Consider the following 24,872-nt stretch of genomic DNA (forward strand, 5'->3'; position numbering starts at 1 on the left):
AAGCTTCTGATTTAAAAAAAAAAAAAAAAAAAAAGGAACAGCACTGTGGGCGAAGCCACGTGCATTACTCTACCGGCTGTCAGCTCCCAGGCAGCCTCCCTCAGGTGCCCCCCAGCAGGGGTTTTTCTACCAAGCTTCATTTCCGGGCCCCCAGCCTGGGAGAGAAGGCAAACTCTGCTTCTTTGCTAAACTATTCCCAGGAAGTGCCTTCCCAGGAGCTTTCTCCATCAGAAGGAGAAGCATCATGAAAACCAGACCCAGGCTCTGCCCAGCCCATCTTTGAGCAGCTGCAGGCAAAGCGGGGAATCCGGAGTGGGGGTGGGCGTCAGACCCGACCAGGGGGAGGCCTTGGCTCTGCGTCCCTCAAGGAAGGCTACTGAGTCCAGCTGGCCAGTGGCGCCTTGGGAGCTGGCAGGGGGCGGGGGAGGAGCCCCCAGGAGGGGCAGGAGCTGCCAAAAGGCAGAATTTGCACAGGACTCCAGCAGGTGCTTTGGTGACAGAGCGTCTCCAAGACCCTGTCGGGGGCTCTTCGCCAGGACAACATCTGAGTCCCGCCTGTGCCAGTCCTGACTGTGCCTGCAGTGAGTCGGCACCCAGAGCTGGATATGCCTTCTCTCCGCCGTCAAAATGCATGCTTGTGTGTCCGAGAGAAATTCCACGGTGGGGTGCTGTAACCCCAGAGGAACTTTCCTCTTCATGGACTTTTTCATGGGCAAAGCCCACAAGGGTCCTTACAGCCGTCCAGCCCTTGGCCTGTCTGCCCCTGGGGTGGGAAAGGTTGGCGGATGGCGGCCAAACGGCTCAGCCAGCCAGGGGCAGGGCCCGGTGCAGAGGCGGGAGCTCCCGCTATGGGAGCGAAGGCCTGGGCATGCGGGTAGCACGTGGACACACACATGCGGGTAAGCCTTCTTCTGCTTGGGTCTTTGGAGGCCTCAAGCTCCGGTTCCATGAAGGTGACCCCCATCAAGCCCATCAGAGGATGTGGGGTTCTGGGGGAGGTGTCTGCAAAGGGGCCTGCATGTGGACCCCGTGAACCCGCGACCCCCTACCCCCTCTAGCTTCCATGCCCCCTGGCACGGAAGCCCCCAGCTTCTTCCCCACATCGAGTCTGCCCGAACCCCTGCCGGCCACGCCCATCCTGGGCCCCTAGATCAGAGCTTGGGGCCCGTGGGGGAGGGTGGTCTTCCCTGTTCTGTTCTTCCCCACTCAGTTCCTGGCACCGAGCTGGGCACCCCAAGGGTCCCAAACAGACTCTCCCCAGCCCTTCCTCCCGGGCTTGTGGGGCAAGGGCAGGACGGGAGGCTGGAGGAATTTCCCAACACAGACGTCACAACAAGGAGGAAGCAGACCCAAACCCACAGGCTCTGCACAGCTGGGCGAGGCCTCCCGGAGCCGCTCTTAGCCCCAGCAGAGGGACAGGGAAGGACAGCCCCAGGGCGTGGGGTGGGAGCCGGAGACTGGGGGCCACTGACCTTGAGAGCGTTGTGGGAGGTACCGCTGGGCCTCCTCCTGGCCCCGTCCTCCAGCTGCATCTCAGAGTAGAGCTCCTCCTCGTCCTCCTCCATGATATCGGAGAGGTCAGAGCCCCGGCTGCTCTCTGTGTGGTACTCGTCTCCGTGGCAGCAATGCGGCTGGGGGCCGAGAGAGGGGATGCTGTGGGGGCCGCAGCATGGGGGCCACCCAGGCTCTCCTTGCCTCCCTGCCCTGCTCTGCTGGCTTGCAAGACCCCTGCTCATGATGTGTATGTGTGTGTGTGTGCGTGTGCATATGTGCATGTGCGTGCATATGTGCATGCTTGTGTGTGTGCATATGTGCACATGTGTGTATGTGCATGTGTGCGTGTGTGCATATGTGCATGTGTGCATATGTGCATGCGTGCGTGTGTGCATATGTGCATGCTTGTATGTGTGCATATGTGCACGTGTGTGTGCGTGTGCATATGTGCATGTGTGCGTGTGTGCATATGTGCGTGTGTGCGTGTGTGCATCTATGCATGCGTGCGTGTGTGTGCATATGTGCATGCTTGCGTGTGTGCATATGTGCACGTGTGTGTGTGCGTGTGCATCTGTGCACGCGTGTGTGTGTGTGTGCGCGCGCGTGCTGAGGAAGGCCCGAACATCCCCATCCTGTCAAGCTCAGAGAGCCAGGAGGGCGGGGACAGCCAGCCCAGGTCGGCTAGCTCTGAGCCCGCGGTGACCGGCGGAGACCCTGGCAGGCTCTGGGGCAGCAGGGCTCAGGCACACTGCATGTGTGCAACGGAGAGCCGTGGGGTGGGAAAGTGCGTGCACCATGTACAGGTATTTACGCTTTTTGCAAATACCATGTCACCCAACACGCTCACGCACCCTGCATTGTCTACAGAAGAGATGGGCCGGGCAGGAGGCGCCACCCACCCCACCCCGTGAAGGCTGGGCTCATGCTGACCCCTGATGGAGACGGTGATGTGCATGTGCGCACGGACACGGCCAGCCCTGGCCACGCACGGCGACACCAGGGGGCTGCTGCTCCCACATTCACCAGCTCAAGTGTTTGCAGCGAGATACGAGATGCAGCAAGAAGCCCTCTGCATGCCGGGCAGGTAGACGGACCACGGCGTCCTGTTCTTGCTGGATGAAACTGATCAAGAACGGGGTCTTTATTTTCCAGGTGGGCGATGAGGCAAATGCATTCAATAGCAGCTCGGGGCACATTTATTAAAAATACTCCAGGGGCGCCTGGGGCCCTCAGTCGTTAAGGCCCAGGTCGCCTCAGGTCATGTTCCCCGGGTCCTGGGACTGAGGCCCTTGTCAGGATCCCTCCTCAGCAGGAAGCCTGCTTCTCTCTCTCTGTCATTCCTTCTGCTACTCCCCCTGCTTGTGCTCTCTCACTCTCGAATAATAAAATCTTACAAAACAAAACACAAAATCCAGTTTTCAATTACTAGCCCAGATAAGGACATGTAAGCGTTTCTGGCCATGTGAAGTTGGCGGCCTGCTGGAGGCAGGAGGCTCGGCGTGCCTCGCGGGCAGAAGGGGCCAGGGATTCTCAGTCTCAGCTTCTACGGCCTTGGGGAGGGCACGGTTCCAGCGGCAATTCTTTTACTTGGGGGCCAAGTATAAGGCATTCTAAGAAGGGCTTCAAATACACAAAGAGCTGGTTGGTTTCAGGTGGTCTTCCCCAGGCATCCAGGGCGCATGGCCCCAGTCTGCCCAGTGAGAGGGAGGAGCCAGTCTGATGGGCTTCTGGGAAGGACTTTTTCTCCCAAAAAAGTCCCAAGACTTTTTTCATCCTTCCCTTCCTTCCTTCTTGGGGAGCTATCACATAAGGATGCAATTACTGGAGCTATGGCAGCCACTTTGTAGCCACAAGAGGAAGGCCAAAAGTATGGATGATCCAGAAGCCAGAGCCCAGGCACTCTGCACAGCTGAATCAGCCTGGCGACATCCATCCCCCTGAGGCTTCCCACTATCACGGTGGGGAAATGCCTTCATCACCGTCATCATTATTAGGGAGGCATTCTGTGTCTTATGTTCAAATGAGTGCAAGTAGAACAATATTAATCTTGCAGACAAAGAGCCAGCTGGCTGGACGAGCTGTGCAATCTGCATGCAGAGCTACAGCTGGGCGGCAGTGGGGCCAGGACATGACCCCACGTGTGGAAGTCCAAGGCCCCTGAGGCCACAGTGTTGCCCTGCCTCGTGGGTGCCACTATCTGCCGTGTCTTCGCGCCCTGATGTCCTCACACTGCCCGACTCTCCAGGTCTTCCCATCTGTTGCACAGACAATCCGGGCGCTTCCCTCAGGGTGCATGTGGTCTGAGCATGGAGCCACAAGGTAGGCGGGACACAGCTGCTGCGGTAGGGGCCTGGGCAGGGAAGGGAGCACTAGCAGCTCGTGCTGTAGGCATAGGATGTGGATCCTCATGTTTCCGGCCCCCCGTGATGCCTGGCACAAACCAGATGCTCCACAACCCTGGTCTGATTAAGGAAAGCAGGTGAACCAACGGCGGGTTTCTCCTCAATCAACCAGGTGGTCACCTGTAGGTTCACCTGACCCACCCGATTATCCCCGCGACCAGACGCCAGCACAGGGGGGTTGGGGAGGATGGGGGCCTCCCATATGGGCTTCTGCAACTGCCCCTGGAGAAGGTCAGTCTCGGGAGCTCTGGCTGAGGCCAGGGCAGGCCCACGGGGACACCACTCTCACACTCACCTGCTTGCCGAGCTCCGAGCCCTTCAGAAAGTCATCCACCGACGCGCCTCTCCTCTTGATGTCTGGGGACTCATAGCTGTCCTCCTCGTCGGAGTTCATGTACTGCCCACCACCCCTCTCCAGGAAGATGCTCCTTTTCTCTAACTTGGAAGGAGAAGGAAAGGAGCGGTCAGGAGGGGCTAGTGAGCGGCAGGGGGCATCCAGGTCCCCGTGTCTTCCAGGCTCGGCCTCTCCTTCACCCAGCACCCCGGGCAGGGACCTGTGTCCAGTGGCCGAGCATTGGCCTCAGTGCACTGTCCCCTGTCCCTTACCAGAACCACTTCCCGTCTTTGCTGGAGGAAACCTAGGGATACCAATGGAAAGTTCTCTCTCTATCCAGCTATTGGTCTGATCAATCAATGCTTTCTTGAAGAACGACATTCAGAGGTTTGCTTTCTCTCCTTGCCTTCCAAAAGGTGAGCTGGCATGGGGGCAGCATTCCCTGGCCTGGCTCCAGCCGGCTCTGGGGACCCCGCCTGGGGGTATTAGGGCTTCGGGAGGTGCGGCTGCATCCCAAGGAGCAGAGGGACACTCGCCCCCGACCGCCAGGCCCTTCCTGCCCACAGAGCTTCACCAAAAGCATTAAGCACCACCATCTGGGGCCGGGCTTCTGCCTCAAGAGAGCACAGCGGGGGAGGGCCCCCGATAAGGTGTGTACTGGAAACACTTCTTCTCATCCAGGGTCACAGTGAGTGTTGAATTGTTTTTTTAAGTATTTACAGCCCACACTGAACCACCTGGGGGAGCTCACACACAGCCTGGGTTTCCGGTGTTTCAGGAGGACTGACAGCTGTCACTACCTCTCACATCCCCCCTACTCCCCTCCCCCATGGCCTGTGTGTGTCCAGCATGTGCCCTGGGTCACCCAGCTCTGACTTTTACGCTCTGTGCTCTTCCTGAGGTCCCCGACCTGGTCCCCAGCCCAGGGCCAGGCTGACCGACCATGGGACCCCCAGGCATCAGCACGGATGTCTACATCTCAGAGCAGACGCCCCAGGGCTCCCTGTCCTGGAGGGAACCTGCGACTGGATGGGCAGAACCAAGCAGGACCCTGACCACCGCTGTGACCTTGGCCGCAGCCCTGACCGCAGGCCGCAGCAGACATGCCAGGCGCCCTGGCAAGCCAACACGCCTGAGAATGAGAGGGATTTGTCCTGGGGTGGGGGCAGGGGTACGCGATCCAGCCCAGTTCCAGACCCTGCTCTCCCGCGCCTGGATGGGGCACCACTTCCCAGGTGTTTCCTACACCAGGTCTCACCCTAAGTCTCGTGGGGAAGACGGCCCCACCACAACCCAAATGCTCCGGCCCCATGGCCCAAACAGATCTGGGTAACAGGCACGCGAGTGTATTTTTATAGGTGCACTTCTGCACGTAGGATGTGTGCATATGCACACGGCCGTCTATATGTGCACGCGTGGGTAAGCAGGTCCACCTGTACGTGTGTAGGACAGCACAAATGGAGAGATGCATACACACGTGTGTGCACACGTACACACACATATACGTACACATGTGCATACAACGTACAGACGCGCTCGCACACACAGCTGCGGCGCTGAAGCACACAGAACAAGGACGTGAGCCTCGTTCAGGAAGAAGGTCCCCAAGCCCACTGCAGAAGGCGCCTTTCAGACCCTCACTACAGACCAGAGCCTGGGTCATGGGCTCTCACGGCCTGGCGTCCGAGCCAAGCCAGGCCGGTAGAAAATCACTGGATTTCACGTACTGAAAACACATTTTGATTCTATCTGGATCTGGCTGAGAAAGTGGCCCATGGGGACGCGGAGGCCGTGTGACATCCCCCCGCCAGGCCAGCCAGCCCCCGCGCGCCAGCGCTGCTCCTCCACAGACTGGAGGGTGGGGACGGTGAGGGGTGTTGGAATCAGCAAGGAGAAGCCCGGTCTTACCCTGCTGCTCTCGGCCACTCTCTGCGCAGCTTCCCGGGCCATGGCCTTGGCGACAGACGTGGAAACCGGGGTGCCCTGTGGCTGCGGGAGGATCCGGCTGGGCGAAGGGGACCGCCTCCCCGGGCCTGAACCCTGCAGGCTGGGCGGCTCCAGCATGTGCCCGTGGGCCGGGGCCGGGACCCCACCCTGCTCCCAGGCCCCGTCCATGGCGATGTGAGGACCCAGGTGTTCATCTTTGGTATCAGGGGCTCCGGCACTTGCTAAGGGCTTCGGTGTGGGAGCAGTTCTCGGGTGGGGGGTCGGAGGCACCAGGAGGTCGGGGGGAATGGCAGCAGGGGCAGAGTCCATGGACTCGCCCTGGGCAGAGAGGGTCCGCACGGTCACGGCCTTGGCTTCCAGGCTCCGCAACCGCACGATCTCCACAGCTATGCTGTCCGCCACGGGGGAGATGACCTCAGCCACCTGTGCACAAAGAATGCCCATCACAGGCAGCCCACCTGCCCGCAGCCTCTCTCCCTGCACCTTGCCAGATGGGGGCCAGCCCCCAGACGGCCACCCGTGCCCAGGCGCTGGGGCCCGATCCATGCCCAGCTCCACCCCATGCCCGACATGGAAAGCCTCCGAGAGGGGCGCGGGCTGGAGACTGCCACAGATCCCACCCCCCACAGTTGGTGGAGGTTCTTGGGCCCCAACGGGGGCCAAGCCTTTCATTCCATGTCCAGGTCCAATCCAGACGTAGGTGCGGGGGCCTCAGAGGCATCAGAAACCAGGTAAAACTGCCAGTTGGATGAGGGGAGAGGGGGCCCAGGCAGGCAGAGGCCAAGATGGGCTTCCTGCTGTCAGAGAGGACACACTTCTGCAAGAGCACAGACTGCCTGCGGGCTTCCCCATGGGGGGAGCACAGGGGAGCCCTGGGGGAGGAGGGGAGCGAAGGGACAACGCCCCTGACGGTGGCGTTCTGGAGGACCAGGCAGGAGGAGCTCAGAGAGGCATCTGCATCTGACGCGTCAGCCCTGGGTCCTCTGGAGGAACAGGCTGGGGTGGGAGATGGACAGAAGCTGCCTCAAGCCCGTGTGTGTACCATGTGCCAGGACAAGGCTGGGGCCCATACAGGGTCCCTACGGCGGCCATTAAGGACACAGGCACTCTGGGAGCCAGGCCGGCTGTGCGTGGATGTGCAGATGTGCCCCCGCCCCTCTGGCTGGTAGTATCAACTTTCCAGCAATAGCTGGTGGAGTTTCTGAGCCCGTCATCACCGGGGAAGGCCTGATTTTGCGGGGCTGAGGGGTGAGTTATCAGCACTGAGGGGAGAAGCACAGGCACTGCCCACGGAAGGTCAGGCTGTGGCCATGGGAGCCGGGCAGAGAGAATTCTGGGGAGGAGGAGCCACAGGAGAGAAGGGAGCCATCCGTGGGGGCCGGGGGGCACTGCAGGTGCTGTTCAGGACGTACTGGTGGATCTTGCTGGGGGAGAGAGGGACGCGCCCCCACCTCGTGCTCAACCCTCCAGGAGCAGGTGCGGTTCAGTCCCCGGCAGTCCCCACGCGACCCCCCAACCGGAACTCACCCTCTGCCCTTTTGCATACACGCCGTAGCCAGACACGTTGGCCCCGTTGGACAGTCCAGAGGTCGTCAGGGCAGGTGGCTTCCAGGAGACCTGGATGGTAGCGGGGGTGGCCCCAGCATGGACGGTGACATCTTGTGGGGGCGCCGGAGGGCCTGGGGGCACAGAAGACCGCACTGTCAGGGCACGGCCCTCGGGCAGGGGAGTGGCCGAGAAGCTCACTGCTCTCACCTGGAAAGCGCTCTGGCTCAAGTCTCCAGGACGGAATGCGAGAGGGCACGCCACACCACCACACGGGAGGGTAGGGCAGGGCAGCAGGAGGGCAGCAGCTCCTAGCGTGCACCGCAGCCCCGTGACTCACCTGGGCGTCCGTCCACCCTCTGGGACCACCTGCGCCCTGTTCCCAGTCTGCCAGCGTAGACGAAATTACCCAGGGCCATGGGACTGGCTCAGGACGCCTCAAGGAGAGCCCAGCCTTGGGCAGAGGAAAGCGCTCTCTCCCCTCCCTCCCTCTGCTCGTGGACTTGAGAGAAGATAGTTGTGGACCACATGTCACCCATCTTCCCACCCCGTGGGAGGGGACAGAGCCGAGCGACTGTCGTGCCGTGGCCAGTCTGAATGTGCTGTGTCGTGAGTGGCCAGTCCAAGCCATGCCAAGGCCATGGCCATGGCCCCGGTCACGCTGGAGGCTCCCAGGGACAGCAGGATGGCCCGCGCTGCCTGCCACCCTTTCCTCCATGTCTGTACACACTTCTCCACATCCTCCTTTTGAATGTGGCATTTCACTGGGAAAGGAGCATATTTCTAACTGCCGGGGGGATGTCTCCAAGGCCCACAGACCGCACGACCTTGCAGTAGTTCCCCCAACGTTTGCACTTCCGGGGGTGGGGGGACTGTCCCCTGAGGATTCTCTGCATGCCACGCACTTCTCCTCACTGTGTCCTTTCCATCCTGGGATCCTCACGCGGGCCTGGGGTTCCAGCATGCCCCCACTCTGCATGTGAGGAAGTCAAGCTTCAAGGTGCTGAAAGCAGGCTCACACCCACACTTCCCTGTAGACCATGTGCAAAGGCAGAGACGAGTCCACTCTTAGTAACACGCTGCGATAAAGTGCTTCAAGACGTCTGCACAGCCTGGCTCGAAAGTGAAAATCTACCAGGATGGTTGATTTACAGGTGACGTATTGCCGAAGAAAGGTGTGTTCAGAGTCTGACTCAAAGAGCCGGTGTCCCGTCCTTCCCTATTCCCCCGGCCACTCCCCCACTCAGCCCTGATTTGGCTACGGCAGGATACAAGGTCTTGGCCTTACAACCAAGACGGCCAGTTGTATCATGCTAAGATGCAAACAAGCCAGAGGCAGAATAGGATGGAGATAAGAAAGTGGACCCTAGAGCCTCCCTGCCCAGGTTCAAGTCCTGTTACTTGATCTGCCAGTTACTAACATGGGACCTTGGACGATGGTCTTTTATTTAATTAGTTTATCTTAAAACAGACGTAATACAGTGCCTGTTGGCAACAACGGCTAGGAACTAAAACATCATCACGATTATTATTCTACTCCAGCTCAGACAGCTGTGCTAGGTTTCCAGACTTCTGTTTCAGTAAGACGTGGCCCTATGGCCGACTCCTGGTGGAACACGAGCAGAAGCGACGGGTATGCCCAGGTGAGCCCACCGAAGGCTCCCCAGGTGAACTTGCAAGGTTCTTCTCCCTCTGGTTGTCTGGGAAGGAGGTGATCCTTGGGGGCAACCCCAGGAGCCACAGAGTAGAAATGGTGAAACCAGGAGATGGACATACCTGGGTCCCCAAATCACCACCGGAAGAGAGCAGCCCATCAGGGAAATCTGTATCAGAGCCAATCACAAGCCAGCTCCAGAGACATCACGGCTTCCAACATACAGTAAGTCATCAATACAGCCAACTCCATTAAGCCGCGAGATTAAATGGAACTGATGTGTGGGCACGGTGCTTGTAACAGTGCATGGGCTCAGAGTATGTGCCACCTACATGCTCACTGCTATTGTTTCTACTTGACTCCAAAGGGATTGGGCTCCTCACCCTCCCATAAAAGATATTGAAATCTCCACCCTCTACATCAGAGGATTGTGCCTCTTGTGTCTGGAGGGCACAATCCTTTTGGTCAGGGTCACTTGTTCTGATGGCCATTGGTAGCTGGGTGGGTCTGATCAGACTCAGGGGATTTCGTGATGATGAGTCTTGTCTCTGTCTCTGAGGGGGACTGTTCTTTCCTAAGCACTCACTGCATCAACCCAAGTGCTGTCCATCTCCCTTCCCTGTGATTGGTCACCATGGTGGACTCGCCCCGCAGAGCATGGAAAAGATCATGGAGGCCCTCAGCCGCTCAGCTATATCACTGCCAGGGCTCTCAGAGACACTGTGGGGCACCACTTCCCCATATCTCCCCAACACTGCCCTCCTGACCTGGTAGCATCATAACATGAAAGCAATCAGTGGTTCTTGTCAGAGCCAGGCCGCTCTCCTTTGCTGACGAATAACACCCAGCAACGGGAAAAGGAGCCATGCCTCATGGTGGAAATCGGCACCTCGAACCACTTCATAAGGCTTCCCGTGAGTATGCCCTGTGTGATTCAACCTATGCTACAGGGTAGAGAGAAAGTGAACAGCATATGACCTGTACCTTGAAAGGAGGGAAACACAATAGCAAACCCTACACTTAACCAAATTCTTCTTTATTCTCCCTTAGAATACTGCCCGGCTCACTTGTACGAGAGATGGAGTCCAAGCAGGAAGTGGTGGTCTTGCTGGATTGTGCAGTTAGAAGAAGGTGTTCAGTGACGGTGGACATGGTAGAAATTGAGGAGAGTGGTTTCCGAGAGTGATGATCCAAGGCAAGAGGATCCGTAACCTCTGCAAGCCCATTCCCCTCAAACTATTTGGTGACCCCTAAATCATGCCTGTGTGGGCCGGCAGGAACACAAACAACATAAAGGAAAGTAAACAGCCGGAAATCTGTAGCATTCAGTACTGATTCTGGCAGCTGCCGAGTGCTACGAGGAAGAATTTGGAGTTCAAGTCCTTCTAGGTTAGAGAAGCTTGAGCTTGCTGTTGGAGACACAGAAGGTCCAAATCACAGAAATTGGGATCATACCTCAGGGCTAAGGGCCACATTCTAAAGGCAAAAATGAAATATACTCACTGAAAGAAGCATCTACAGGATTTAGATATGTCACAAGTAATATAAGTGTTAGAATAAACTTCAACACTCTGTAGAGGTGTTGTTACAGCTGTTACTGGGGAAGAGAACAGAATCCAGAGCCTCTCCAGGGCACAATCTACAATGTCCAGTACATAACGGAAGTCGCTGGATGTGGAAAGAAATGAGAAAATATGATATATAATCAAGAGCAAAAACAGTCGGTGGAAGCAGGCCCACAGATGACCCAGCTGTTGGAATTAGCAAAGACTTTAAAATACTTATTAAAAGTAAGTAAAAGAATGTATAAGCAAGGATAAATGTGGTAGATGAAGAGATGGGAATCCCAAGAGAGATAAGTAAATCTTAAAAAGAACCAAGTGAACATCCTAGAATTGAAAACTACAATGGCCAAAAGAAAAATTTCATTCAATGTTCTTTTTTTTTTCCATTTAATGTTCTTTATAGCAGATTGAACACTGCAAAAGAAAGAAGAGATAAACTTGAAGACAGAATAATATAAATTATCCTGACTGAAACATAAAGAGAAAATGATTTTAAAAAATAAATAGAAGTTCATAAATCTGTATGACAACAGCAAGCAATCTGACTTAGCTATAATCAGATCCTCAGAAGGGAAAAAGATAAAGTAGAAAAAAATCTGTGGAGATATAAAGTCTGAAATTTGAAGATAAACTACCACCACTATCACCCTTAGATCCAGGAATATCAATAAATTTCAGAAAAGATAAGTAGAAGTAAAAGTAAGCCTAGGCACATTAGAGTCAAATTACTAACCATCAAAGACAAAGAGAACAATCTTGAAAGAACCAGAGAATGAAGGGGACAACAGGAAAGAGAGCTGACTCCTTACACAAATAGGAAAAGCCAAGAGAAAAGGAATGATATTTGTATAGACCTGCAATTTTAAAAAGTCTAGAATTCTATATACAGAGGAAAAAATATATTTTAAAAGTGTTATTTATTTAAGTAATATCTACAGTCAACATGGGACTCAAACCCATGACCCAAAGCTCAAGAGTTGCACACTCTTCCAACTGAGCCAGCCAGGTGACCCCAGAGAAAAGATATTTTTAAATAAAGTGAAATGATGAGATTTTATTTTTTAAGATGACCAAAAGAACACTGAGAGAGAAGCTAAAGGAGGTTCTTCAGAGCTGAAAGGAAATCATACCAGCTGGAAATATATACCTACAAAAAGGGATACAAACTGGTGGAAATTGTAGATATATTGGGAAATATAAAAGGCAGTTTTTGTCAAATTCTTCAAAGGCGATTGAAGCAAAATAATAATGTATTGAGGGGTTTACAACATATGTAGAAGTAAAATATATAAACACAATAGTAAAAATGAAGAAACATAAATGGAATTATACCTGGTACTATTCTTTCCTTGTAAATACATTATGTTATTAATGTAAGCTCGTTTTTAAAGAATTTCAGTTATTTGAGAGGCAAAGATAGTGACAGAGATAGTGAGAGTGAGCATGAGTGGGAAGGGGAGGGAGAAGCAATGTCCCTGCTGAGCAGGGGGCCCTACACAGGGCTCAATCCCAAGAGCCTGGGATCATGACCTGAGCCAAAGGGCCACAGGGCCACCCAGACACCCCTGTAAGCTAAGTTTTAATAAGTTAAATATGCATGTGTTACTCCCTATGGCAATCTCTAAAACAAGAATACAAAGAGTTATAGCCAAAAAAAGTCAATAGAGGAGGAAATAGAATAGAAAAATACACTTAGTGTACCTCCCCCCATCCCCCAAAAAAGGCAGGGAAAGATAAAGAGAAAAACAAGACAAATTGAAAAACAAAGAGCATATGGCAGACTTAAACCACATTATACCAGTAATTGTACTAAAAGTAAAGAAACTAAAGATTCCAACTAAAAGGCACAGATTGTCATATTGTTATAACACCACGACCCAACTGTAGACTATTCACAGGAGGCATACTAAAAATAAAGATACAAAGAACTTGAAAGTTTAGAAAAAGATATAACATGTAAGCACTCAGCGTGAGAAAGCTGGTGGTCGTATGAATATCAGACAAAGCGGACCTCAAGGCGAGAAGTAATACCAGAGACAAAGGGGGGCATTTCATGATGAGAAAGGGGTCAATTCATCCAGAAGAACTAACAATTCAAATGTGTATGTACCTAATAACAGAGCTTCACCATATATAAGGCAAAAAAAGAGAAAACTAAAGAGAAAAAATAGACCTATAGACAATTCTCAATAGCTGGAAAGACTGAGCAGACAAAACCCAGAACGGGTATGAAGATTTGAAGAATTCTATTAACAGGTCTCTCGTGCCCCATCTGGGAAGTGGCTTACCTTTCCTGCAGCCACTGGGCACTCTATACACAGGCTTCTGGTCGTGGTCTGCCTTGAATCTTGGGGGCCAAAAATATCAAGCCAGCCCCAGCAGGCACGGGGACAGTATAGCTCCGGAGAAATGACAGCCCGTCTCTCCTCACTCAAGCACCCGGTACACCTGGCACTGGGAGGGTGGGGGATGTACAGGGCGATGCTTAGCCCAGGCTAAAGGGAAGAAGTCTGGCCACCTCCACTGGGCAGGGCTGGCCTCTGCAGGGACCACAGGATCCTGAGGCTGCCAGTTGGAAATGACACGCCTTGTTTGTCTAAACCCTTTTGAGAGTCTTTTTCAGAAGATGGTGTATGCAGTGTTGCAAACGCTAAAGATCATCTTCAATTCTGATCTGAAATAAACCTCTGAACCCAGCTTTCAACAACCCCACACCTAGAACTGAGGTACCACAGTGGCTCCCACTGAAAACACTACATTCCCTGCCCCCTACAAGTCACACGGCCTGTGTCACCCTAGAGCACACACACCACGCATCCCTCTGCTGACATCTGTCCCTGGGACGAGCTCTGTGACCTTGTGACCCCACCCGTGATGTCCTGTTTCTAGTATCGGCTTGCTGAGGACCCACAGATCTCTCTCCCTGTTGGGGGAGGTGTGGCTTCTCATAGAGGGGGGACTCTGGAATGCATGGTACCAGCATCACTGGTACTGATGTGCATCACTCTATCCAGACCAGTTTTCTGAGGGCTAGCTTTGCATCCTGGAGCTGATGTAAGAGTTCAGGAGCCCCGTGAACTCTTTCAGGGTCCCCCGTGTTCCCCTGATCACCTGGCTCTGGCACTTTGATCAGCCCCAACAAGGGAAGCTGATTATGCTACCAGGCCTCATTAGTCTTAAGGACAATGTGCCAGAGCTAAAACCACTCTGGGATTTTCCTCAGCACTCGCTTCCACATAAAGTGAAATCACAGCTGAGGGACAGGGTTCTATGGGTGAAGGAAGACCTAGACCCGCTGTACCGCCAGCCCCAGCCCAGTCCCCGCGTGGGCCCGGAGATGCTGGCGGCATGTGGGGCTGCTCAGTATAAGTCATACCTGACATGACCAGCCCAGGAATGGGCTGGTCTAGGAGCACCCCTTTTCCCCCACACAGGGAGAAAAGAGGCAAGAGGCCTGCCTGGAAAAGAAAGGAGGGGGCGATATCCTCCAGCGCCATCCACTGCCCTCACCACCGTCAGAACATCGTCCACTGTGTGCCCCCCCACCCCAGAATTCATGCTGAAACCCTAACCCCTTGGTGATGGTGTCAGGAAGCAAAGCCTCCGGGAGGAGCTGATGTCATGCCCGCGGAGCTCTCAGAGGGCCCTCACAGCCCTTACAAAGGAAGCCCCACGGGTGCCTTGTCTCCTCGCCCCTGTGAAGACACGGGAGAAGATGCCGCCCATGAACCAGGACGCGGGTCCTCTCCAGATCTGACTCTGCGGCGCCCCGGACTCCGACTTCCAGCCCCCGGGACCGTGAGGAGCGGCTTTGTGCTGCGTTTGGGGGTCAGGCAAGGGCCAGGATGTCAGGGACGGGGAGCTCCCCTGTGGGACGCACCCTGGGCTCACATCTGGACCCATCCTCTCCGTCTCACTGTGAGCTTCTCTAGAAGCCCCTCCCGGTGGCCGCAGCGCCTGTGTTCCTCACCTCCCCCGAGCCCCGCCCCCAACCCGGTGCCTGGTGTTTCTGGTTTCTTGACCCCCGCACCCCCAGCACTGACCATGTGACTGCACAGTAAGCATCAAGGCAAAGAGGTGTTTTCATTTTCCCAGTATTCCCGGTTGGCGCCGTGGCCAGTCAGGAAATCAAAGTGTCACAGGAAACAAGTGCGCTGGCCCTTTACAGTCCCCTTCCTACTCAGACATCCCCCCCTCCTTAAGGTAGCATCTGCCCCACGTGCCCAGGACTTCGATGCTGTGTAGGTCAGACTCTAGTTGATGGTGGGTTTTGCCAATGCTGGAGAACACAATGAAATAGAAGCAAACCCACCACGAACCAAGAAGCCCATCCCGTGTGCAGTGGGAGACTTGAGGCAGCGGAGCAAGTGCTCCCGGACAAGAAATGACTTGTTTGTAAAACCCACTGACCAGTGAGGTTGGGCGCGGCCGGATTCCTTAATCACTGGGCTAAGTCCAACAAAGAGGATGCTGAGACAGGCATTTCCAGGGGATCTCGTGAGTAACCCAGGACGAAGAGAGGCTCTAGAGGAAACAAATTATGCCCCCAAATATCCTTACAAAAATTACCTCTTTTGCTCTGAGAAGGCTGCTCTTCCCCCAGGTGCCTGAGTCCCCACCTGGCACAGCGAGCCTGCTCAGAGGGGGCGCCACAGCGAAGACCAGCACCACGGAAATTTCTGGAGGGCGGACTGCCCCATGCAGCACGGGCAACCCGGAAACGAGCAGACCTGGCAGGCTTGTGCACCTGATCTGCTCTTTACGATTTCCTACGATTTTCCGTAGCAGATACGCCCAGAACCCAGAAGAGCGTCGACAACAGAATCTCACACCTTCTCCATAAATTCAGCCACGTGTGTGATCTCAGATGAGAGAGAGAACGGTTTTGCAGGAGGGCAGGCACTTGGCTTGCTGTCTCGCTCCATGAGCACACCTGTGGGAGGGACCCCACGGGGCGGAAGTCCTCTCGTGCCCCCGAGGGAGGCCTCACCGCCTCCTGTCCTTTCTAGGCTGGCCTCTTGCCGACGCCACTGTGAGAAGCAGCATCTTCAAACACATGGTCCCTCTACAAAGTCCACATAACTCCCCCCGTCTCTCTCTCTCTCCCTCACACACACACATTGCTGCGTCTCCTTCCAGAACAGTGCTGCCTGGAGGCCGCCCTCCCCTCTCCCTTGGGGTCCCCATGGGAGGACGGGCCTCACCTGCAGGCAGCGTGGAGAACTCCACAAAGGCCTCCTTCTTCTCCCGTTGCTCCAGGGGCAGCTGCCACGGCATCTGGTGGGGCTTGGCCAAGACCTTCACCTTGTACGCCATGTTGGGCCTGAGGTTGAGGAACTGGTACTTGTACCTGGCAGCCTTGACGACATCGAGCTCCTCCTCGTTGAGGAAGATGACGTGGCTGTAGTTGCTGTTGGTGGGCAGCCAGGAGAGCTGGGCGGAGATCTGGGTGATGTTGTCCACCCTGAGGTGGGACGGGGCCACCACCACGTCCTTGCCCACCAGCAGCGTGCACTGGAGCTCGTCCGAGCTGCCCCTGCTGGTGATGCATTGCACAGAGATGCGGTAGGTACAGGCCGCCGTGTTGAGCTTCTCGATGAGAGCCTTGGTTCTGCTCCCCAGCATGAGGCTCACGCGGGTCTCCTGGTCCACCAGCACGTTGTAGCTGCTCACGGTCCCCCAGCCCGGCGGCACGGCCGGGGGCTCCCAGGCCACAATGACACTTCGGGCGAGTTGCTTGATGAGGGTGATTTTTCTAGGGTAAGGCACGATGTCTTCTCCGATCTCGTCGATGTTCACGCCCAGCGTCCCCGCACCGTTGTCCGTGACGCCGGCGTCTATGTGAGTGGGGGCATGGAGGTCCAGAATGTTCTCCCCCTCCAAGCCGATGCTGGCGTGGTTGATGAGATTCTGGTCCTGTTCAGTCCCCAGCGTGCTGGCCAGGCGCGACTCATTGTCCTGGACAAAATCCACAAAGTTGGAGGGCACCAGACCCCTCTGCCCGTCCAGGAGCTCACCTGTTGGCACAAGGGCAGTGAGATCACCTGACCGTCCCATCAGGGCCCCCAAGGTCCCGCCCCATCATCTGTGCGGCTCCTCAGTGGGGCCATCCGGTTGAGCAAGAGGACCACAGTGGATTCCATAGGTCTTTACAGGAGTCTGCCCCAATGTCCCCTCCTCAGGACCCTGCTCCCTGCCACCTGCTACCCCCGAGTCCATGAGGCAGGACGGCCTCCGCCTTCATGCTTATCCTGAGCTGACACCACAGTGTTGACGCTGACGCAGTAAATGTTTCAGACAGACCAACAAACATGCATGGCATGAGAGCTTTGGAGGTAAAAAAGAAAAAAACAAACAAAAAAAAAAACAAACCAAAACAAAAAAACCATCCTCCTATTATCTTTGCCAGGGTGATCCTATGAACAGGAACTAAAAGGTGACCTTCCCCCCTTGCAAAGCACTGCATACGTTCTAATGAGGTCCCCAGCGTACCACCTGTGGTGACAGAGAGACCATCTGCGTGATGCCAGACCACGTGTAGGTCCAGTGTCAGAAAATGTCATCGGATTAGCTCTTGTGGCGACGGGCAGCCACAGGGAGAACCTGTTCTTATTTTGTGAAATGTTCTCTTTATAGCTGGGCTCAAAGCCTACTAGCAGCAGGGGCCGGAAAAACCGAGATGGCTTTGGAAGAACCTCCAAGATGACACAGCCCGGACAATCTTCTGGCACCAGCAGGACAGGGATTCCCCCTAGCACCTGGCAGGAGTCTGGGGGTGCTGATGCCGGAGGTCCCATCTCGGGGGACATGGGATGGATCCCGGGGACAGCATGTGACCATTTAATGGGCCCTGGAGGGCGCCTGGGTGGCTCAGTGGGTTAAGCCGCTGCCTTCGGCTCAGGTCATGATCACAGAGTCCTGGGATCGAGTTCCGCATCGGGCTCTCTGCTCAGCGGGGAGCCTGCTTCCCTCTCTCTCTCTCTGCCTGCCTCTCCATCTACTTGTGATTTCTCTCTGTCAAATAAATAAATAAAATCTTTATAAAAAAAAAAATTAATGGGCCCTGGATTCTCCCGGAATGAAAGGGGACGCCGACTCTGCTCCTGGTGCTCCGTCCTCTGGAGGGCGTGGGTCTGGAGAGAGCCCACCTGGCTCGCCTCCAGCGCGCTCGCACACGGGGAGGGGTGAGGACGACACTGATGGGGCTAAGCAGCAGGCCCTGTCCCAGCCACCCTGCACCGCAAGTCCCCTCAGCCGGCCCAGGAGTGGGCACGCACGCTCTGTATTCTACCTGGAGGGAAGCTTCCCCCTGCCGCACAGACAGCGGACCCCTGAGCTCTGCAGCCCCGTGTGAGCAGGCCTCCAGAAAGCCAATGTGGAAATAATGCCCGGTGTGAATATTCCAGAGACTGTGAGCCGGGGTTTTCTGGTGGCCGCCGTGGGCACATGTTTCTACACCGGTCTGAAAATCAGTGAGTGTGCTGTGAGCTCAGGCTCTGTTGTTGCCTGTCGTGGAGTTTCTGGGGTGGCCTGCCCATGGTGTAGCTGATGTCCACCAGGCCTCGGGTCCAGCAAACACTGGCGTGAGAGCATCTCTCAGCCCCGAGAAAGCTCCACGGGGCCACAACAGAGAAACATGCTGGCTTCTCAAGAACTCATCCTGCTCAAGGGCGACCATGGGAAGAGATCCAGCCCCTTCCATCCGTACAGGCCAGCCGAGCCTGTACTCGGGCTAACAGGTGTGTGGGGGGACGGCGAGGCATCCCAAAGGGAGGGGTCGCGTTCCACATCGGAAGCTGGGGCAGGGATCCAGCAGGACGTGGGCCAGACAGCAGCGGGAGCCGGAGGTCGGTGGGGTCGCCCTGAGCCAGTCTGGGCCACCGCCCATCCTGCTGGGGAGGGGGTCAGCTGGGGGAGCCCAGGGGGCTGGGGCTGTGAGATGGGAGAGGCAGGAGGTCCCCTCTGGGACATGGAGTGGGCCGCAGCCCTGGGGTGAGGACACCCTCCCATAGAGGGCCGTAGGAGCCGGCCCGGCTGTCGGGGCCCCTCGCAGACTGGCAAGGGGGGCGGCCGGGCCCCGGCACGCCCTCGGGCCGCCCCCGACTGACCTTCGTAGAAGCCGTCCTCGTCCATGTGCCCGTAGACGTAGAGGTACTTCCCTGCCGCGAGGGGCAGCTCGGCCTCGGGGTTCTCATTGGGCCCGTCGAAGGGGTTGTAGCTGGAGGACGGAAGGACAGCCTGGAACGGGTGGTCCGCGCGGGGGCCGAGGGGGCACCCCGCCCCCCCCCGCCCCCACACCGCCCCGGAAGGAGGGGGCGCGCGTGGGGGTCTGCGTGCCCGGGGACCCCTGCCGCGTCTCCGGCACTGACACGTGCTCAGATCCGTAAGCGGAGACAACAGCTCGCCCTGCGACCCTCTTGTACGCGTCATTTAGCACAAAGAGAGCCATATTCCCGCGGCTGTTGAGTGATGTGCTTGTTTTTCAGTTTCCAGAGGGCGTGACCCTCCCTTGCCGCAGGAAACACTCCCTTGCGTCCTCGTTAATGGGTGAGGACTATGTCACTGAACAGACCAACCCGTTCCGTTGACCAGTGTCCCAACGCTGGGGATCGATGTCGCTTCTGATCTTCGGTGAACGGGATCACCATGGCGGCGATATCCGCCCACACACTGTTTGGCACACTGCCACGTGTTCTTCCCAAAGGTAAGTCCCAAGGAAGCAAATCGGTTGGCTCAAAGGCTCGGATATTTTTAACGTCCGGGTGACCACAGCCAGAAAGTCCTGCACAAGCATGGAGCACCACGTGCCCTCCCCTCCCCCGCAGGGTATGAAGGCGCCCTTGCTCTCAGGTCCCCAGAATACTGGGAGGAATGTATTTTATGGTCATGCCCAGTTTGCCAGGAACAAACTGGAACATTTAAAACTTTGGTTTTAAAGAACCAAAGTCGGATTTTCCAACTTTGGTTCTTTAAAATTTTAAATAACAGAAAAGGCCCCGATAAGAAAAGTAAAACGGCATTCCCGGTACTCGAAGACGACAGCCACGTCCTGTAAACGTATAAACACGACACCGTGATGGTTCACACACACATCAGCCCTGGGAGGCTCACCGACACTGTCAGGGACGCGTTTGAGGTGCTCAGCGAGGAAAGCAGAGCTAATCACAGGGTGAGGTACGGCGCCCGCCCAAAGTCACCAGCTCCCTAAGTTGGGGGGTGTGGAACCAGAGTCCGGCCCCCCCCAGCCCCCGTCCTATGTGGATTTCATGGCACAGAGTCGGTCTGCGGTTAACCTCTATGTCCCAGGGCCCAGGAATGCTGTGCAACCACCCGAGGGGTTTCAGAAGTCAGTAATGGCCCGGGGCCCTCTGCACCAGGAGCAAACCCAGACCTGTGCTTACTGTGAAAGCCCAGGGCTGGAGGAAGTGGGGAGACAGTTTGGCAAGGGGACCAAAGGCCCTGGGGCAGGGAGCTGAGAGCCAGCCCGGTGCGAGGTGAACGCAGGAGTGTCGAGGGACGGGGACTGGCGGGTCCCCATCATTCGCTGTGGATCTGATCTCCAGAGCAGGGAGGTTTCAGGAGTGGGAAGGTAGGGTGTGACCTGAGCGGGTTTGCAATTTGCAGAGACCCTCAGGGTGCCCTGTGCATAGGGGCTGGCGGAGGAGGGGGAGCAGGAGGGAGAGGAGAGGAGGGGAGAGGAGAGGAGGGGAGGGTGCTGGATCAGCGAGCAGAGCGGGAGGGGAGGAAACTGGGCTTTGCCTGGACACTCAAAGTGAGGGGCTGGGGCTGAAGGCTTCGCAGGTCAGCATGAGTGGAGAGGGACACACGCACTGAGCCAGGTCCACAGGCAGGGGCTGGCATGGGGAGAAGGGAGGGTCGGGGTCAGTTTGGGGTGTCTTGTTGAAGTCGTGAGGGTAAAGCACCCTGTGCACCCTAATCCGCAGACAGAAAGAGGGAAGGCCCCGTGCTGCCGTGGCATCCACGTGCAAGGCACCGTCGACAACACGAGATCTGTGGCTGCACAGAGCCCGGGGGCTTCCAGGGCAGGCAGTGGGGGTGGGCCCAGCTGCGGGGCGAGGCGCTGCTGACGGGGGGCAAGCATCGGGGACACGGTACATTTTACACGGTGACTTGTGTCCCACGTGAGCGACTTCCATCTAAACAGAGGACTGGGGGCTCTGGGCGGGGGTCCGAGGAGCAGGCAGGAGCTGTGGGGACGCGCGCGCGGTCTGCGTGAGGTGAGGGCACCAACCGCCATGGGAAGTGGCATCGAGATCGGGGCTTCTCCTGTTTTCAGTTTGGGGAAACCTCTTCCCAGGGGCCTGCCTGAATAATGTTGGTGTTCGGGCCCCGGGAAACCCCCCAAACTTCTGCCTTTCCCTTCGGGGGGTGCCCCCACCTTCTCTGTGATGCAGAGCAGGCCCTGCTGTCCTGGGGCCCTGTGGCTCCTCCCAGTGCTGGGGTTAGGGTCTCTGCAGACAGTGTGCAGGATGTGTGCGGTGCAGCCAGCATTCGGAGCGGGGTGCCAAATAATTCCATTCCTAGGTACGGACCAACAGGCTTCCTAACAGAGAAGCTGTGGCCCCAGGGAGCTACATCGAATGCTTCTGTTATCTGAGCAGCAGAAGTGTGTTTTCATTGGCAAAATGAATGGATTGCTAATCAGAAAATAATCTGCTCATGAGCATAATAGCTGTCAGAAATGGCTCTCGCTGGAGAAAACAAAAGAGTGTGGAAGGTGCTCCGTGTGGCTAAAACCCAGGTCAGTCCCGCCGGCCGGAGGCTGGAGGCTCTGCTGGGGGTGGTGTCTTTGGGCTGCAGGCAGACTCGGGGTGTCGAGGACGAGAGCCCGGGTCAGGGCCAAGCGTGAAGAATGGCAGAGACGAATGTTTCGTGCTGCTTGTTAGCATCTAACTCGTAAGTGTCGGCGCCAACGGCAGAATCCGGAGTCCGGCACGCTTTCGGTAGAAGCAGGTCGAGAGCTGGTGGGGACCTGGCGGCTCTGCGCCCATCCTTGAGTCGTGCGGACCCCATGGCGCGTGCGTTCTCGCTGACCGTGGACACGGCAGGCCCCCCGTGAGAGACGAGCCAGGGAACCACGGCCCGCACAGAAGCAAGGGCCCCAGGAGGCCAGGGACCCGTGGCTCTGCACCAGAGCATGCCCCGGGTTTCAGCCTGCCGCCTGCCAGGGCTAAACTGTGCCCCCAAAACCTGTGCTCACGTCCCAGCCCCCAGGTCTAGGATCTTGGCAGAAAATGACGTGAAGATGGGGTCACACTGGAGTCAGGTGGGCCCCGATCCGGTGACCAGCATCCTTACCGAGACTGAGAGGAAGCAGGGCCACACAGGGCGCCGGCCACGTGAAGACAGGCAGAGCCCGCAGGAGGCACATGTCACCAAGGGATGCCCAGGGCCACTGGAAGCTGCGAGAGCGCCCAGCGCCCAGCGAGCAAGGCCTCGGGAGTCCCTAATGTCGCACTTCCTGTCTCCGGGCCCCAGAGAGAGCGCACCCCTCGGGGCTCCCTCGTAGCTGCGGAGGTCCAGGGAAACACTCTTCGCATCAGAATGGACAACAGACCTTCCTCGTCCGCCCACGCTGGGCTGGTGGAGCGGGTGCCTGTGGGCGAGGGCCCCGGGCAGTGCTCCTGGACCCACGGCGTCCTCGCCTCCCCCACCCCTGCACCCAAGGACACTCAGGAGCAGAGCGGAGTTTGGCACTTACCTGTAGCGGGCGACACACAAGTGGACCTTCCCCGAGTATCTCTGCTTGGAGGTGCTGGGATTCCGTGCATTGTCCATCTGTCAGAGACGCAGACGGTGTTCTGGTTAACGCTCTGTGCCGGGAGCACACGGGGACCCCCTCCAGCCCTGCCGGGCTTCCTGCCCCAGAGAGCAGCCCTCCTGTGGGACACCAGCCCTGAGACGAGGCGGCTCCCTCAGTGTGGGCCCCCCAGTGACACGGGGGATGTTTATAGAAACGCATCTCCCCACCCCACGAGTGGACCTGAGGTGGGCCCTTCCCTGACCCACGGCGTGGAACTCGCCAGGCGGACAGGGCAAGTGTGCTGGGCCTTGGCGTATGTCTGTGAAGACACAGAGATGGGCAGTGACCGTGTCATCTGCTCACGGGGGCTCAGCCCCAGGACAGAGACGGACACTGCCCATAGAGCTCAACTGTCAGAGGGTGCCTGGGGCTCCGAGGCTGAGACATGAAGGAAGACTGCCTGGAGGCGGTGACCTGAAAGTCGGTAAAGACTGGATATGGGAAGTTGTGGGATGGAGGAGCAGGAGGAGGGAGGAGGAAGAAAGGCAGGAGGACCTTCATGTTCCCACCAGCTGCACGCACGCCGGCCAGAACTCACGTCTGATTCAAATCTGCATCTTGGGCTGGCGGATCGTGACAGAAAGGCAGGCTCGACGGACAAAGGCTCTGGCTTGTCACCAGGGAGCGGGAGGGGCCGGATGTAGTCCCCAATCACCGTGCGGCTTCCGACGGCACTCTCCTGACCTGCCCACGACACGAGGCAGTGTGAACAAGCACACGGTCCTGGCGTTCCCCGGCATGCCTGTCCCCTCGTTGCCGTCCGCCTTGGGGTTTCGTGTTGGGATCTGCCCCCTCCCGCCCTCGGTGCCCATGACCAGCCTGACCCCTGCCACGCTGGGCCATCCCTGGGGGCGGCCACTCCCACCCCTGAGGATGGTTTGGTGGCAATGGTGTTGGTGCATGCGATGAGAAGGTCCCATCACAGGGAACTAAAGGAGGCATGGAGGAGGTGGGTCTCCCTTTCCCTGGCTGCCATGTGGGAGGCTGTGATGCTCGGTGATGCTGCAGCCACATTGCCACCAGGAGGAGAGTTGGTCCCATCAGAGCGCTCATAGAGGGGAAGCCACCAGATGGGGGGACTGCTTCCTAGGGACACAGTTGGAGCCCCCAAGTCCAGCTGCTCCGGGAGCTGGGCCTACCAGTTCCTCATCCTGTCGATAAGTAAGTTCCTTTTGGCTCGCACTGGTTTAGGTCAGCTTTGTGGTTATTTACAACAAAAAGAGTCCTAACACACAAGCTGGCAAAGGGCCAGGCATTTTTAGGGTTCCAACGTGAAACACAGGAGCACAAGCCCCCCCGCCCCGACCTCTCTGTCCCTGTCCGTGGCAGTCGCACTACAGGATCGCCTCCCTGAAGACATGACCTGCTGCATCCCGGGTGGGAAACACCCTGTGATTCAGTGTAAGGCGGGAAGTGTCCCATGTCCCACCTGCCAGGGGCCCCACGGCTCGGCCTGACTAAGAGAACAGTGAGAAAGTGCCGCTAAAAAGGACTCGGTGCCACAGCAGACACGGGGCTCTGCTGGGGCATCGGATCCTGGGGAGCAGGGGTGTTGCCTGGTGGCTGCCCACTGCGCTCTCCATCCAGGGCAGGTGCTAGGCCCACAGCAGCACGAAGCACTGTGCTTCTCATTGCCTGGGGCCGTAGGGGACTCGGTCCCTAGCCCATGGCCAGTCTAGCCAGCACCCTGTGAGTGGAGATGAAGGGCCCACTTTTGGGCAGAAGCTTCTGGAGCAGGTGTGTGAGTCACTGCTTCCTTTTCCCTTTGATGGAATACTCCAGACAGACAGGCTGTGACTTCCAGCATTCCCGAGTAAGGACAGGGCAGCCAGTCCCCAAAGCTGGGCACGTGAAGCCCAGGCACCGTGGGGCTATTCCGGTGCTTACGGTCTGCTCTCACCCATCCTGACCGATGACCCCCCGGGGGAGCGCGGCCCATATGAGAGGAACGCTGTGGAGTCTCCTCGTGTTCACACTTGGATCACACAGCCCGGTCCTCGGGAGGCGGGTGTCCCCTGCCACCCAACTCAGAGCGAGCGTGAGACGAAAGGCAAAACCGTCAGTGCCCTCAGCCGTGCTGGCCCCCATGCGCTCCTCCGTGGTGGGT

At 57.1% G+C, this 24,872-nt stretch overlaps 1 protein-coding gene across 7 annotated transcripts in view; it reads right to left on the reverse strand.

Annotated features, from left to right (window-relative positions):
• Positions 1 to 24,872, reverse strand: part of RIMBP2 (RIMS binding protein 2) — a 90,430-nt gene that overhangs the window by 18,243 nt on the left and 47,315 nt on the right. For all 7 annotated transcript variants that reach the window (XM_059139650.1, XM_059139654.1, XM_059139655.1 and 4 more), the window contains 8 exons: positions 23,304 to 23,449; positions 22,664 to 22,740; positions 19,050 to 19,159; positions 16,146 to 16,958; positions 7,705 to 7,856; positions 6,139 to 6,600; positions 4,192 to 4,335; positions 1,473 to 1,631 (listed from right to left, as the gene is read on the reverse strand). In XM_059139650.1, coding sequence (XP_058995633.1) covers positions 1,473 to 1,631; positions 4,192 to 4,335; positions 6,139 to 6,600; positions 7,705 to 7,856; positions 16,146 to 16,958; positions 19,050 to 19,159; positions 22,664 to 22,740; positions 23,304 to 23,449 — 2,063 coding nt within the window. The remainder of the gene's footprint in view (positions 1 to 1,472; positions 1,632 to 4,191; positions 4,336 to 6,138; positions 6,601 to 7,704; positions 7,857 to 16,145; positions 16,959 to 19,049; positions 19,160 to 22,663; positions 22,741 to 23,303; positions 23,450 to 24,872) is intronic.

Source organism: Mustela lutreola, chromosome 11 (genome assembly GCF_030435805.1).
Source record: "Mustela lutreola isolate mMusLut2 chromosome 11, mMusLut2.pri, whole genome shotgun sequence".
Taxonomy (NCBI): Eukaryota; Metazoa; Chordata; class Mammalia; order Carnivora; family Mustelidae; genus Mustela; species Mustela lutreola.